General features: G+C 40.1%; 1 protein-coding gene across 7 annotated transcripts in view; it reads right to left on the bottom strand.

Moving 5' to 3' along the window:
• The window catches only part of STAMBPL1 (STAM binding protein like 1), a 66,749-nt gene that overhangs the window by 15,428 nt on the left and 35,288 nt on the right, over positions 1-16,033 (bottom strand). For 4 of the 7 annotated variants that reach the window (XM_046654837.1, XM_046654839.1, XM_046654841.1 and 1 more), the window contains exons 6-11: positions 14,322-14,676; positions 12,853-12,977; positions 10,718-10,855; positions 6,694-6,806; positions 5,664-5,763; positions 615-4,941 (exon numbers count right to left, since the gene is read on the bottom strand). In XM_046654837.1, the coding sequence (XP_046510793.1) occupies positions 4,885-4,941; positions 5,664-5,763; positions 6,694-6,806; positions 10,718-10,855; positions 12,853-12,977; positions 14,322-14,676 (888 nt within the window). In that variant the 3' untranslated portion in view covers positions 615-4,884. Of the gene's footprint in view, positions 1-613; positions 4,942-5,663; positions 5,764-6,693; positions 6,807-10,717; positions 10,856-12,852; positions 12,978-14,321; positions 14,677-16,033 lie in introns of those variants that run through there. The other 3 variants (XR_006887650.1, XM_046654842.1, XM_046654843.1) reach the window with 2 other exon arrangements.

Below are 16,033 nucleotides of genomic sequence, written 5' to 3'. Positions count from 1 at the left end.
GCATTGAATGAATTGGGGGGGAAAAATACTGAAACAATTCTAGGATGTAGCCTTAACTGACATTTTATATCAAAAAAAGAAAAAAAGCCAATTTTTCCACAAGCAAGATTCTACTCAAAAGAAACCAGGAACAATTTCAGCAGCTGAGAATAATCCACAGACATCCTGGTTTACTCTACTATAATCGACAAGGTCTGTGGAAAAGAGAATGATTATGCGTGACAACAAAGAACTTGATCTTTATTCAGCCTGTAAGAGAAAAAACAAACAACAACTTTAATAAATATTAATTGAGAATTGTATTAGTCTTCTAGAGTTGCCCAACAAAACACTGCAGATTGGGTGGCTTAAACAACAGAAATTTATTTTCTCACACTTCTGGAGGCTGCAAGTCAGAGATCAATGTGTCAGGAGGTTTGGGTTCTTCTGAGATTTCTTTCCTTGTAGATGGCCATCTTCTCCCTGTGTCTTCTCAGGGCTTCCCTCTATGTCTGTGTCCTAACCTCTTCTTCTTATAAAGATATCAGTTGGGTTAGAGCCCACTCTAATGGTCTCATTTTAACTTGATTAACTCTTTAAAGTTCTATCTCCAAATACAGTCTCATTCTGAGGTACTGGAGGTTAGAACTTTAACATATGAATTTTGGGGGAAGACAACTCAGCCCATGACATGTACTGCGAGGTGCCAGGCACTGAGCACAAACTGACTAGCATTAAAGAACAGGAAGCTCAGTCTTAATTGGTTCATTTTCTATAGAAACACCAATCTGAAAAGAAATGAAGAACTATCTTTGCCTTAGGAGAAAGGAAGTGGCAAATGGGGCTCTGGAATATTCAAAAGAGGGAGCTGTTCTGCCTGCTGTGAATGAGATCTTCCAAAGGAAGCTCATTCAAGGAACACCAGTGGTCATGCACTCAGCCACACATGCACACACACACTCACACAGGCCTCCAGGGTGGCTGGCATGGGCTCTCCCTCCTGGCCAGCCCATCCCTCAATGGTGTGGCTACATTTCCAATATTCTTCTTTCAGATAGAGCCTCAGGACTCATTCTGCCAGGCAAGGGCATGTCGCTGGCTTGCTGATTCCAAGGGTCCTTCAGCACTGTGACAAGGTCCTTCTGGGAAATCTGGTTAATTGGGTTTGTACTTGGCAATAAGGAAGTCATGTCCCCTTCAAGAACACCTTCTCAAACTTCACCTCAGGCCTGAGATTGTGCTTCTCCTTGCAAGGAAATGAAAGTGTCAAAAATGCCCCACTCTTTTAGGGGATACAATATATCTTTTTAATGAAAAATTAGTTCTCTTCTAATTTGCAACTCAGAAGGCATATAATTGGGTTTACATACTCATAGCCGCTCTTTCTATTCTTTACAGAAATCTAAGAAGCTAAATGTTCTAGGCTTTCAAATGAGTCCTTTCTATCTGTAGGCACCATTCAATAGCCACAGTTTTTTCATCAGATACCTCTCATTTTATATCCTCTTGGTCCTCTACTGTATCTTTGATTTCTCTGTTGAGAATATCACTTATTTCTCAACTATTCTAGTCCCACTCGTCATTTTTACTTGGATAAATTATATAATCTTTTCCTTTGATCAAGTATGTCAGAATATCATGGTGTCCTTACATACTAAGAAGCTGAGGACAGCATCACTCAGAGAAAAGTGGGTTGTCTGTGGAGCCAGCCTTGTAAGGTTAGTTTGCCTTTAGCTGGTGGTGGTTGTAGAACCAGGTCCCCATGCCTAAGGCAAGCCAAGCTCTACTTCTGGAGTCTTGGATCTGAATTTTCCAAGCCTACAAGTTGTCATAAGGCAGAGACAAGTGATGGAGCGGCCCACAGGGTGGTGCTTCAAGAATGAGAAGTGGAGCAGGCTCTGGGTGGCACGATGTCAGTATTAGAGAATAGGGGAGGGATGTTATCTCATTCAAGCTCAGAGAACAGGGAACAGCCCTTCTTGGAATACAAAAATCAGTGAACTTAAAAATGGATGCTAGCACATGCAGACAAGGTCATTTTGGCAACTCAGATATAATGCCAGGAGGAAAGCAAAGTCTGGGAAAGCTGTGGTTGGCATACCCAAGACATTGGAAAGAGAGAAGGTTAGATCGGGTTAGCTTGATCCTGTCAGGGAAGAAACTGAAGATTCAGGGGAAGACGGCTGGAGTTGGAAATTTAAATGTTGGAAAGGAGAGCAAAGCTAAGCTAGAGTAAGGAAAGACCCATATCTGAGGAATTGCCCTGCTACTAGCTTCTTGTATTCTGGTTTTCATGCTGTCATAAAGCATTGTCTTGTACATGGCAGAGCTGGAACTTGGACCCAAGTTTCTCTGACTGCAGAACGTAAGACTCTGCTGTCCTGCTTCTAAGCATACCTGCACCATCTTTCTGATCTGCAGAGTAATACACCTACCTATTAATAAAATAGAAATATGGGCTATGAATTGTTCCCAGAGAAGCTATGTTAATTCTGATAAAGTTAATTCATATGTCGGGACCCACAAAATGGAAGCTGCCCCAGTGGCCTGGCCCACATCACAAATGGCAACCTAATGGTATCCTGCACTTATGGTAAACACCTGTCAATGAAACCTAACGTACACCAATCACAATCTCCAACTCAGTTTTAGCTCACCTTACCCTAGAAACCCGCTAACCTTATAAGAAAATCCCCGATCTTCTTGTTTCCGTGTTGCCTCTTCTAAGGCTCTATAAAACTCGCTTTTGCCCAAACATCCTGAGGAAGAGTGCTTGCTGCCTGGGAGGCTCTGTACACCCCCAGTTCGTGGATTGTTTTCCCTTGAAAAACAGGACATCAAACTCATTACTAAATTGTTTTATTTTTGTCATCTGACAATTCCTAGTCAATCTTCTGTTATTTTTTAGTTGCTAATTTTTATCCATTTCTCAGAATTGCTTTTGGACTTAGTGCCTGCATTCCAGCTTTTACACAGGCTCCTTTGAAACCTGGGCAAATCAGCGAGCTTGCTGGGATGCCAGGCTGTTTTTTCTAATGCCTTCCTGTGCCCACCTCACTGGGAATGTCTAGGGTGGCAGAGCATGCATTTGATTTCCTAGGGACTTCCCTATACGTTTCAGTCTTTACTTCCTTTGAAAGTACCCACTATAGGATCATTGGAAATGTCCCAATGTTTCTGTCAACTCAACATCCATTTGTTTAACCTTATTGATTAGCATTTAAATTGTCTACACAGAAATTAAACAATCAGTTAGTCAAGTCCAGGGTTTATTATGATCTGCTTTTAGCTGAACATGATGTTCCCTTGATGATAAGATCGTTTGAAGCCTAACCACTGTTTCTTGTGCCTCCCTGTTAGTCTTGTGTAAATGCTCAGAAAGAAGGCATCCATATCCTTCTGCCATGGTTGGACTTTGCTCCTCAAAAATGTCACTTCCATTCTTCTCTCCTCATATTTGCAGCTAAATTTTCTCCATAATGTTTCTACCCTCAGGTTTTTCCTACCAATTCAACTTGCCAACATAGTCCATAAGTCTCCCATTCCTTCTATTTAATCTGTATCTGTTGATCAAGGTAAATGCTTTTATTACCTAGGTACCAGTCACAAGTCCCATTCCAAGCCTTAATAATACCATAGCAGTGTATTTACGATATCCTCTTCAGTTTAAATGTATTTTTCTTCCTATTCCCTCTGCATAGATTTATATAGAGATACTTTTAATTATGACTGCTCTTTCCAAATTATTTTTCCCCCTCAGCAGGGCACTGTTCATTCACTGTAACTGAAAAGCCTTGGGCCAATGTTGAGAGTCTCTTCAGGTAGCAATTTAAGTTGTAATAGCCACAGGCCTGAGGAGGCATCTCCCTGGCCCTTCCACCTCAAATCACTCCTGTCATCACGTGTCGCCGGAGACTTCCTAACCCTTCCCTGGTGTGTCTCGACACCTCCAAAGGGTCACAACCTACAGCCTTTTGACAAGTCGTGGAGTGTAAGTAAAGGCAACGCTACTGGAAAAGCAATGATCTCTGTGAAGGGAGCAACTCAGCAAACCCACAACCTTTCTTCCCCCGGCTTTGTCTGGACCAGCCTCAGAAAGGCTCAGGCCTCAACTACCTCCAAATTATTTTCTTATTCATTCTTTTGGTTGAAAATTATCAGCATTTCCCATGCCTCAATTCTTCTCCCTGTCACCCCTGTTGACTTCCACAGTAACAGGCTTTACACTTTTATCTGAGTCTTTTTTCATTCCTCTCTCCAGCATCTCCACTTTTAGTCCTCTAAATCAAGATGATGAATCATCTGCTGCCCGGAGCCCTCTGACACCCGACCCGCAAGTAGAAGCTCACTGTTCTGGTATCCTACGCTGTCTGCCTGCGGACATCTGTGAGCCTGGGATGTGATGACACTGAAAACACAGGATGGGCTCCACCATCTGCAGCCACGTTTCTTCTCACAGGCGTAAACTGTTTACCTTCTACCACCCACAGGAAAAGTCGCAGACACAGACGGCCTGTCTTGGAGAACACCTGATACTCAGAATTTCTTATTTGGAATTATATTTTACAGGAATGAAAAAAAATACAGTGAAACACCTAAAGCTCTGAAAATCTATGCAGAGACCTCTATAAATACCAGACATGTTGTTTGCAGCACAATTTATTGTCTGGTCATAGTATTTGGGCACAATAATAAGTACTGATTGAACACCATGTGACCTCTCTTGAGACAGAACCACCCAAAAAGAAAACTTCAGATGTGCAAGAGCAATAAATATCAAACTTCCTGATCTAAAATGTATAAATATAAAATATCAGTCATTTCTGAAAACATCTTAAGAAAATCTGGCAACCACATGTCCATGGGTAGGTGTCTGGTGTTGACGATGCTAATCTTCGGAACATGTCACCTCAGATCCAGCACGGTTATTTTTATGTCTTTTACCAACACATGTTTGCATATCTAGAAAAGAAAAAATTGGCTTTACACCACAACGTTTAACATGATTCTCTTTAGGAAGAAGGTACGAATTTCCAAATTTAAAAAGCTTCCGTATTTAAAAAAATATTTCCCATCAGAACAAATACAATGGGGTTTATTCATTTTCAACGGGAAAATATTTACAGAGGTTGCCAAGAAATTTTCATTTTAAATAAATTCTCACTTCAAAATAATGTTTCTCTGATGTGAAAGCCAGAGAACCACAAAGCAAGCAGTAAGAAAGAAAAGATGTAGTCAAATAATGTTTCTTTGGGGGCTACACGAAGCCGATCAAGACGTATGATTATAGTTTTCATTGAATTGTTATGAAAAAATTAATGTGGGCACATCAAGCAGAAATAATTCATGAAACGTTTAATATAATTTTATTTAATAACTGTCTGCTTACTTGGAGTCTGCAGAAAACTGTGTTTCTTCAAGTATCACACAGATACAGAAATGGAAAGGTAATTTTATGCAGAATCAACTTTGCTACAGAAATACCGGTATTCCCTTACAAACAAAATAATAGTGAGAATAAATCAGAAGACTGATTAATTTTCTGGATGAGAAAACTCCAAACGAAGCAGCACAGTGTTTTAGTATTTATCCCATATGACACCGCTAATAGTTCTCTCCTTAAAAAAAAAAAGAGGAAGTGAAATATAAATACCTGCAAAAAATAACCAACACTGTCTACTCACACTAAACAGCCTGGGGTCCTTGGTGTGCGGATGAAAGCCCTTCTTTTTACAAGCGGAAACCTCAAGCATGCCAGCATTGGTGAGCCTGAAGATGCCAGTGCTAAATTTCAGGGTGAAAAACGTACAAAAAAAATTAAGGATCATTTGGACTTTCCAGATGCTTTATTAGAATGGTGCAAGCATACGTGTTCCTCAAACGGGATGGAGAAAGAAACCACAAACTAGGAACTCCACAGTGATTTTTTAGCCAATCTTTTGATGATTGGCCTCAAAAAGAGAAACCCCAAGGAGCCAATGCTACCGCCAAGCACCTGCAGGACTGTAATGGGGAAGAAGCAACTGAACTGTCACGTGAGACCACAGAGGAAAAGCCGAGACCCCGTGGGAGGAAATTACAGGTGGCAGATATTTCTAATTTTTCTAATCATGCTAATACTGTTCACAGCAACAGCAAATATTTATCGAGTGCTGGCAGTGGTGCCAGGCACTATGCTAAGCTCTTTACATAGACTCTTATCTAGTTCCACCCTCACATCAGTCTGCGATGGGAAGGTATCAGGGATGAAGAGACTGAGGCTCACAGTGGTCAGGGATCCTGCTCAACACTCCACTGGAGGCTGGGGTTGAGATTCCAACATCAGTTTGTCTAACTCCTTTGCTTGTAATCATGCTATGATAATCATTGTCTCTCAAAACTGGAAAGGTTTTGGAGGTAATTAAGCTAAGGCTGGAAATTTTCTCACAATAGGAAATAATATGGTAGAACTAAGATCTCAAATGGCAAACTGCTATAACATACAATTTATCCACTTGAAGGTCATGCTAACTGAAGAAAGAGAACCCGAAATCCTAACACTGAAAGGGTCTTAAAAAGCAAGACAGGTATATGGGAGCCGGCTGTCACTAATCTCTTTTCCCCAAGGGCATGGTGTGTCTGCCTATCCATGTGCCACAACCTGGTATGTGGACACACTTGAACTCAGCAGCCCCAGACAAAGCCTCACCCGGGCCCCTCCACGGTTTCACTTACTCTTTATGCTTTGGTGAACAAACAATGGCAATGGCCTCTGGCAACATGAGCTGATAGGAACAGTGAGTGTGAAGATCAACACTGGATAAGAACGCAGTTTGGGTTGGATGTGTCTATAAAAAGAAAAGCGGACAATCTTATTCGGGTAGCTGTCTTAGCCAAGACCACAGCCCATTCTAAGAGAAAACTCTAGTTAGTTGCTTTTTCTTTCTCACCATCATTAATACAGATTTTTAAAAATGTCTTGCTAACATAATCCTTCTCTTTGTGCATCTTTGGAATAACTACGATTTTGAGAAGAGGCTTGTGAGAGTATTCATGTAACTTCTGCTTTTCGGGAAAGACTGAACTGGAAATTTGCCAGAGGCTTTAAACAGATTCACATTTAATCATCATAACTCATTGAGCAGATACTTAGTACCTCAATTTTACATACAAGGATTCCGAGTCTCCTTTAAGTACTTGCCTGTGGTCACACAGAGGGTAAGGAGCAGAGTTGTAATTGGAAACCCAGAGATACTTTATATAAAACCATGGACACAAAAGCAAAGTTTCCATTAAATTTACCACACGTGTATCCTTTCATGGATTGCCATTCCCTATAAACGGGAGAATGGAACTCTCCAAATTGTTGAAGGTATTTTGGACTCATCTTTCACAGCAAGTAAATACCCACATCATGAGAAGGAAGGGGAGATTATAAATTAAAAGAAGTATTTTCCAGGTTTTTGGCTGTATACAAACTTGTGTTAATGAGTGACAAATCAGTGATTCACATTTGAATATGAAAACTACATGCACCCATAATGATTTTAAAATTTGCAGTAAACCCCAATTATACTTGAAAACGGAATGTGACCATTTTAATCATGAAATCAAGTCCTTGGCATGCCCTACGTGGGTCCTGGCTCCGTCACTCACTAGGTGTGTGACACTGCGAGGATTCTATACCCTCCTCATGCCCTTTCATCAACTGCAAAACAGGGACAATCGTTTCTCCATGGGATTGTTATGAGAACGAAATGAGACAATCCGTGTAAAAGTCTTAGAACAGTGCCTAGCCCAGAGAAAGGAATCAAAATCATAAGCTGCTATTATTACTGCTGCTGTCATTATTTTAACATTGTCATTGTTAACTAGAGGGCATAGACCCATAGAAATAGCTTCATGACTTTACACACAACCATGGGCTATTAAAGAAATGCAAGATTTTAAAACTCCTTTCTACTTTATCTAACAGGATGAAGGTAAAACCTGTTGATACCTATTTACAGAAAGATACATGTTCTACAAGGAAAAAAATAACTCTTGGTCTGCAAAGACCTAGATCAACTGAGGAATGGAAATTATCGTAATTGGTAAAACCCAAATCTTTAGCGAGGGTATGAGTGGGAGATCTGACTGCCTGCTATTTGATTCAGTGCAAACCTTCGACTACTACACAGAGCCTTCTCCGCCTTGGTGAGAAGGGAAGTGTTCAGTGAAACTCTAGTGCTGTGGAGGCAGCAAGCAGAACATCAAACAGACAAATCTCTCTGCGTGTTAATTTATTTCCAGACTGAACACACACCAGAAGACATTCTGAGTCCTTCATTTCTGCCAAGAGGAATCACTTCTACTCCGATAAGGACAGCTCTCCCTTGGGAGAATGGTGCTCCCACCCCACCACCCACTCTATGGAAATAGAAATGATCATGCCAATGATGATGACAATAGCAGCACATGCCATTTATTGCAACTGAATAATGCGCCAGACTGAACTAATCAGTTTCCATGAATTATCTCATTGAATTCTTGCAAAAACAAGATGAGATAAGTGCTATTATCATCTCCATTTTACGGATGAGGAAAGTGAGCTTAACAGAAGAGTAAATAACATGCTGACGGTCACAGAGCTAGTTAAGCTGAGAAGTCTAAATTCAAATCCAGATCTGTCTGATTCTGATTCAGCCTGTCTTTCCTATGACTAATTTATACCTGGAAAAAAGTTAGCTCTGGAATTTGTTGCTATTATTATGCCAATAAAAATCATCACAAAAAGTCATTACAACCACTGAAGTTTAGAAATATAACATTTTAGTGTTTTCATTGAATCACAACAATTTGATATGGTAAAATAAATTAAACAAAAAGCAAAGTCCTGGAATTCTAGAATTATGCCAAATCCATTATTTGAATGATTTAACTTCATTATTGCATACATTATATACACAGGTCATAGGGAAAAACTTTTGTTTCTAATTTGGGAAACATTTTGTAAGATAAACCAACATTGATTTTTCTTTTTCTTTTTCTTTTTTAGGAAGATTAGCCCTGAGCTAACTCTGCCAATTCCCCCCTTTTTGCTGAGGAAGACTGGCCCTGAGCTAACATCCATGCCCATCTTCCTCTGCTTTATATGTGGGACACCTATCACAGCATGGCTTGCCAAGCGGTGCCATGTCCACACCCAGGATCCAAACCGGCAAACCCCAGGCCACTGAAGTGGAATGTGCGCACTTAACCGCTGCGTCACCGGGCCAGTCCCGTGACTTTTCAATGTAAGTGTAATTTAATGGACTGTCTTTCTTCCTCAATTTATGATACAATTTCTTTTGCTTTAAAATGCATTCTTGTTACAGAAAATCACATTAAACTAAATAATGCCTTTAAAATCCAGTAATTTCTAAGTAAACAGTAAGGCGCATTACTTACTGTTAAGTAAAACAAATAGACCTAAGGAAAGTTTGGAAAACTCATCATTATAAATAATTTCTGGCATTTGAGAGGTGGTTTATACTTTTCAAAGGGCTTTCACACTTAGTATCTTGTTTATGGCTCAGAGAAATTCAGTGAAGGAGAAAAGGTGTTCATTAGCCCCACCTTGGTCAGTGAAGGAACCTGAGACAAGGAGGTTAGGAGTTTGACCAGGGGCACATGGGAATTAACAGGTGGAGCTGGGACTAAACGCTCCCCTACCATCCTAAATTACACAACACCAGATGCTTGATTTTGTGTGAGGGGCGTGGGTGTGTCCTGCTCCTACTCAATACTTCTCTATAAAGTAAAATAAAAATGATCACTTATCACTCTTCGGGGCTCTTGGAGGTCCCCAGGATGTGCCCTGGAAATCTTGGGCAGTATCCCATGACAGCAGGATGACTTGTCCCTACCCCAGGCCCAGATGTGTGAGACTGAATGGAAAAATGTCCCTCAGATGGATTAAACCATGGATACGAAAAGTAGAGTAACATCATCAATAAAAATAGGTACGATTTTCTGAGTCCCAAGAAAAATGTGCTAAGAAATTTACTGACATTATCTCATTTAAAACTCACCATCACATGAAGGCCATTATTATGATCCCCATTTTTATGGATGATAAAGCTGATGCTCAGATTGCTTAAATAATTTGCCAACATTCCTAGAGAGAATTCTTGGCAAAGCCGAGCTTTAAACTCATGTCTTTTGATTGGAAGCCCTTTCCTGCCCTATGATAGCCTGGTGGATGCTGGAACCCAATGTTTTTGGCCCCGTTCTTTTGGCCCCACTCCATGGCTGTTTATACAACGATACATACATCCTTGGTCTGCAGGGGAGGTGCAGTGGAGCATATGGTCCCTATTTGATATGTACAAACACCTGTTTAAAACGAACTGTTTCAGAAATTTTCTTGAAATAATCTACTTTAGATCCACAGCAAAGCAAAAGAGAATATTAATAACCATCTAGTCAAATTAGTTAAAAATCTAACTAGGCCTCCATTAAACTATGTAAAATCACTGAAACAAGTCACCTAACTCCCAAATGTTTCTCTCTCTTCTAACTTTGGATGATAGAGAAAAGCATAATATACCCCTCTCCAAATCCAGATCTGACAGATTTCGACATGGCCTAACAGTGAAGAAAATGTTTTCATATGACGACATTTATTACACTTGAAAAAATTTTAAAATAAGCAATTATTTAAATTAGGTTGCATTTCCTCAAGGAGGACAATGGCACACCACAAAAAATAAACTGAGACCCAAAAGGTCAAACGTACATGGATCCATCCCAGAGTGAGGAGATTGTATTGATCCTGAACACTGAATAATTCTTCTACATTCTCCACGTCACAATAGTCTGGTCCCGCAGACTGCTTTGGCACGATGACATGAGTAATAGTAAATTCATTATGAGTCTAAAAAACAATTAGCAGAAAAAGAATAACAAGAATTTGACAGGAAGAACAACAACTCTGAATAGAAGTACAGTGTTTTGCTACAAGTGCAATGTTTTACTACAAGACTGCCCCACCACTTGCATCATGATCCTCCCATCTGATCACAATTCAAAACCAAAGTCCCAAACTTGAAAATGGATTATTTGCCAAAAATCTGAGCCAGTTGTTTGGACCTTGAAACTCATTTTCACAACAGAAAATGTACATAAATAGGAATTAGCATCCCAGGCTGGTCCACAGAAGTTTAGTTAATAAATAATGTCTTGATATATTGTATCTGTAATGGAAAAATCAGAAAAACACAACAGCAGGCTTATTTGGAGGGGGAGATACTCATTAAAAAATTTTGTGGTTTTACTGAAGGACACCTCTAAGGTTTGTTGATGGTCTTGTTTTTATTTTATTAATTATATTTAATTTCACTTCAAGACTTAGGACTTTCTTCTACTGGGGGGACTCACTGGGAGTTTTCATAATTAGGGTAATGTTTTGGATTTGCAATTAGATAAAGAGAAAGCATAAACAAATTACTCTCCTCGCATAAAAGATAAGAGTTGAAAGGAAGAAGGTTGTGAAGTGCTGGTAGGATCCTCAGGTAAGAGATGTCTGTGCTATGAGTGGCTGTCTATCCCTCCACAGCACCATCTTCTCTAGTCTGAGGGCTTTCCTGCAAACTGGGCACTCTTTCTCCAGCCTTGATTACAACTCTTCCCTCCATCCTACCTCCTCCTTTCATGGCTGACTTTATGTATTCTTCAGGCCTAGCATAAACACCACTTCTCAGGTAAGCCCTTCTTGACCCTGCCAGACAAGGCTTTCCCAGTTTCACATTCCCATGACATCTTGTGCTCCATTGACAGCACCCAGCCCCATTTATAATTAATCATCTGTCTGGTTCTTCACAAGCATCATGTAAGCATCATGTGGCAGGAACCCATGGCTGTTGTAGGTTACTGAATGTCAACACCTAGCACAGCGCCAGGCACAGACAGGTACTCTGTAAATGTCTGATGAAGGAATGAATGAATGAACAAATCAAACTAAGTACAACATATGGTCTTGGGGAAGAGGCATTGATAGCATACTGCCCCCTGAAGGGCAACTAAGGTGGTTGTGGGGAGGAGGGAGGAGATGGCAGGTCATTCTCCTATGCTTGTTATCCGTGCTTCCTCTCTCCTGGAGGAAAAGTGATGATGCCATACCAGAATACAATAGGTGAATGTGTGTTGAATGAAACATATTATTCAATTAACAGTTCTCGAGCTAAATAGTCAGGACTGAAAATGTGCCTAGACCCAGAAATATATAAACTGATACCCAAAAGAGACTATGAAAGGGCACTTTCAAAGAAACATTGTTCCTCTTTCTTGCAAGTCCGATTAAATGTATCCTCTCTGTTTTATCTCCCTCTATTTTGACATTGTCTTTCAACACATATTTCTGATAAAAATCTTCATACTTAAATATGACCTGGACTATAAGATTTCAGTTTGTTAAATTACTGCCTTAAACTAAAGAAAACAACAAAACTGTAGTTTTACTCCACGTGTACCTGAAAAAAGATGGTAAGATGATACCTGTCACTGATAAAAAAGGGTAGAATTAATTACATGAATATATGTGAAACTATCAGTTGCAATGGAAATTGATTCAGAAAATTAGATGGTTTTGGAAATCTGAAGACCTGTACTCCACTGTTTTTTAAACAAAGATTTAATATATGGTTAGATTAATTCTTTACAATAAGCTTTTAAAGTATCCTTGAAACTTTGCAATCCATTTTCTAGAAGGATAATTCCGTAATAATAACAGTAGTTTCGTAAACTTAATCTATGTAAAGATAATTTCATAATATTTATAACTTTTAAGATGCTTTTATTCTGTTCTGCTTATTACTAGAAAGCCATTACTACTGAAAGTATCCCGTGCAGAGAGACATGAAGCAAAGATCATACCAGTTTTCCGCAAAGTATTCCACAGGTTTCTATTCCTCTCATTGTATTAGATTCTGCTAGCAGTAGAAATCTGTGGCAAAGATCTCTTGATAAAACTACACAGCGCAGTCCTTCAACCACTAAATCTAAGAAAGAGAAAAGAGAGAAAAACTCAAAAAACAAATCTTACATTCCATCCTTCAAAGCTGTTTTTGGCAAGCAACTGCAGGTCAATATAAATATGAAAAATAAAATTATTATCTGGTGCTCCATCTTCCATATTTTAAAATCCTAAAAGTAAACACTAACTAGAAAGAAGATAAAATTACACTTTGCATATAAATTATTTTATAAGCAAGTGGGAAGGCGCAAGCATTTTTATATCTTTGTGCCCTAGATCAACTATTTACATGTATGTGCGTGTTTTCTTTTGGCACAAAGCAAACACACTCTTGTTTTTTTTTTTTGTTTTTTTTTTTAAAGATTTTATTTTTTCCTTTTTCTCCCCAAAGCCCCCCGGTACATAGTTGTGTATTCTTCCTTGTGGGTTCTTCTAGTTGTGGCATGTGGGACGCTGCCTCAGCGTGGTCCGATGAGCAGTGCCATGTCCGCGCCCAGGATTCGAACTAACGAAACACTGGGCCGCCTGCAGCGGAGCGCGCGAACTTAACCACTCGGCCACGGGGCCAGCCCCAAAGCAAACACACTCTTAAAGCGTGCAGCCTGCATACACTACATCTCATAGCCTGTAAGATACAGGAAAAATACTCTTTATTATGTTTCCCATATGGTACTTTCATCTTTATGAAAGTTGATGATCATTAAGTAAAACTATTATGTTTTCAGAAATAATTAGCAGTAAAGTAATTTATAAAATGGTTCCCCATCATAACTCTTTTAAAATAAATGGAAACACAAACTCCATCTGACAGTGTCTGCCGGGAAGACTTTCCCATTGGCTCTGGAAACTTGCCAGGACTGATGCAGCAGTACGAAGCAGCACTAATTGTTGGCAAAAACACATAATCCATTTGGAGCTTAACTACCTGTGTGTACCAGATCCTCCTGAGCAGCGAAATGCTAAATATTTACATTTAAATTTTTGAGCAAAGGTCTGGACAAACAATTTTCTCAACATCATCTTTCCTCTTCAGTATGTGTTTACCTTGAAGATTCATGTGTTTCTCAGTTAAATTACATGAAAAAAAATGATTGGAATTCTTCTCTTAAAATCTCTGTAGCATGACCAAATATAGCCTTGTTAATTAGAGAGTCTCTACTCTATCAGGGTACAAATCAGGTTTCCTGAATTTTAAGGTTACACATAGTAAAGCCAGATGGTACTGAAAGACTAGCTCTATCACTCACACCACATCACGTAGGGTCCTACGACAACTGATAACAAAATGAGAAGAACCCTCCCAGACATACAGTAATACGGTTCCATTAGAAGAGATTCAATGTCTCGCTGGGTGCATTTCATCACTTACTCTGAACAGCACTTAGAGTAGCAGCTGGCTTTAAGGCCCTGTTTACGGGAGGAGAATGGCTAGCGTAATTGGTTGCATCACTTCTATTAGGTTGATCTGCAAATACATTCAGCAAGGAGTCATTCTGGTGTGCGGAAAAGCAGGACAAAGCGCTCCCATCAATCTGCTCCGATGGCGCTGGGGCTTCCTGGCTGCGCTGACCCCGGGCTAACTCTTGTTTCTTGAGCTGATCTTCAAAAAACAGAAACTGCTCCGATTCTATCTGCTGCTGGCGCATCTGAGCGATCCGCTTCCTTTCCGCCTCTATCAATCTCTGATGCTCCAGTTTTTTGAGAATTTCAGCTCTATATTTGTTCTAAAAAAATGCAGTTGCCAGAATAAAAGGTTAGCTTCCAAGGCAAAAATATCAAACTTTCAGTCTTCTAGCAGACAGAGAGACACAGCTAGATACTGCGATATGCCCACCAGTACACTCGTGACAGTAAGGAAAATATACATCATGGCAAAAGCCCCTTAATCTGATTAAGGCAGCATCTAAATCCACTCAGATTTTACCGGAGACAGGCCATGACAACCAAGTTCCCATCATTATCCCTGTGCTGTTAAATAGTGGAAAATCAAGGTCAATATTGGAACAAAATATCTCAGAAATGGTTATATCACCCTAGACTGCACTGTCCGCTAGCCCCATGTGGCTATTTAAATTTAAATCAAACAAAATTAAATAAAATTAGAAATTTAGTTCCTCAGTTGTGCTAGCAACATTTCAGGTACCCACTGGCCACATGTGGCTAACGACTCCCATATCAGAGAGCATCAAACAGAACATTTCCATCATTATAAGAAGTTCTCTTGGACAGTGCTGCCCTAGAACCTTTGGCATTTGTCTCTAGAACTCATACTGCTGGAATTTTATGGAGAAGGGAATCACTAAGAAATTGTTCTCAAAATGTGGTCTAATCATCTCTCTCAGAACAACCAGGAGTTTTGTTAAAAATGAAGATTCTCAAGCTCCCCAGTCTTAATGAAAATATCCAGGCATTATTAGATCAGAGAATATAAACCTTTAATAAGCTCCCCAAATGATTTTGATGAAAACTAGACTTGAGGAGCTACTCTAAGGTAGGGGTGGGGCTGAGGACACAGCTCACAGCAGCACTTCGATATGCACACGAATCGCCCTGTCTTGTCAAAGGGCAGATTCGGATTTAGCAGGTCTGGGGGGCCTGAGACTCTGCATTTCTAATAAGCTCCCAGATGATCCTGGTGCTGCCTGTAGCCGAGGGCTTACGGGTGTGTCTGTTCATCTCTTCTAGGCATAAAGGCTGCCATTCTATTCCCCTAGAGATCTCTGCATGTCATATACGTGGGATACTATTGTGGACTACGAAGTAACTGGTATCACCAAAGGCAAGCTGTGCAATAGCTGCTGAGGCCATTCCTCCCAGGGAGATCCAGAGGGAGTGACCATGCACATCGCTAAGAGTAGAAGGGAGACTTAACTGGGCTTTTCCCTCCCTTACTGTTGCTTTGTCTGAGCCTCCAGGATCATTTTTATCTTTCACAGTTCAAATCAAATCATCAAGATCCACACTTGAGGGAATCTTCTGATTTCAACATTCCTTCTGTCACTTAGTCAAAACACCCCACTCACACCTGACTTCTAGCTACGCCCATGGAAAGTACAGAAGTTCTCTGACCATGTTCAGAGT

Source organism: Equus quagga, chromosome 2 (genome assembly GCF_021613505.1).
Source record: "Equus quagga isolate Etosha38 chromosome 2, UCLA_HA_Equagga_1.0, whole genome shotgun sequence".
Classification (NCBI taxonomy): Eukaryota; Metazoa; Chordata; class Mammalia; order Perissodactyla; family Equidae; genus Equus; species Equus quagga.
The sequence above is the reverse complement of the archived record's forward strand: the minus strand, read 5'-3'. Positions and strand labels throughout refer to the sequence as shown.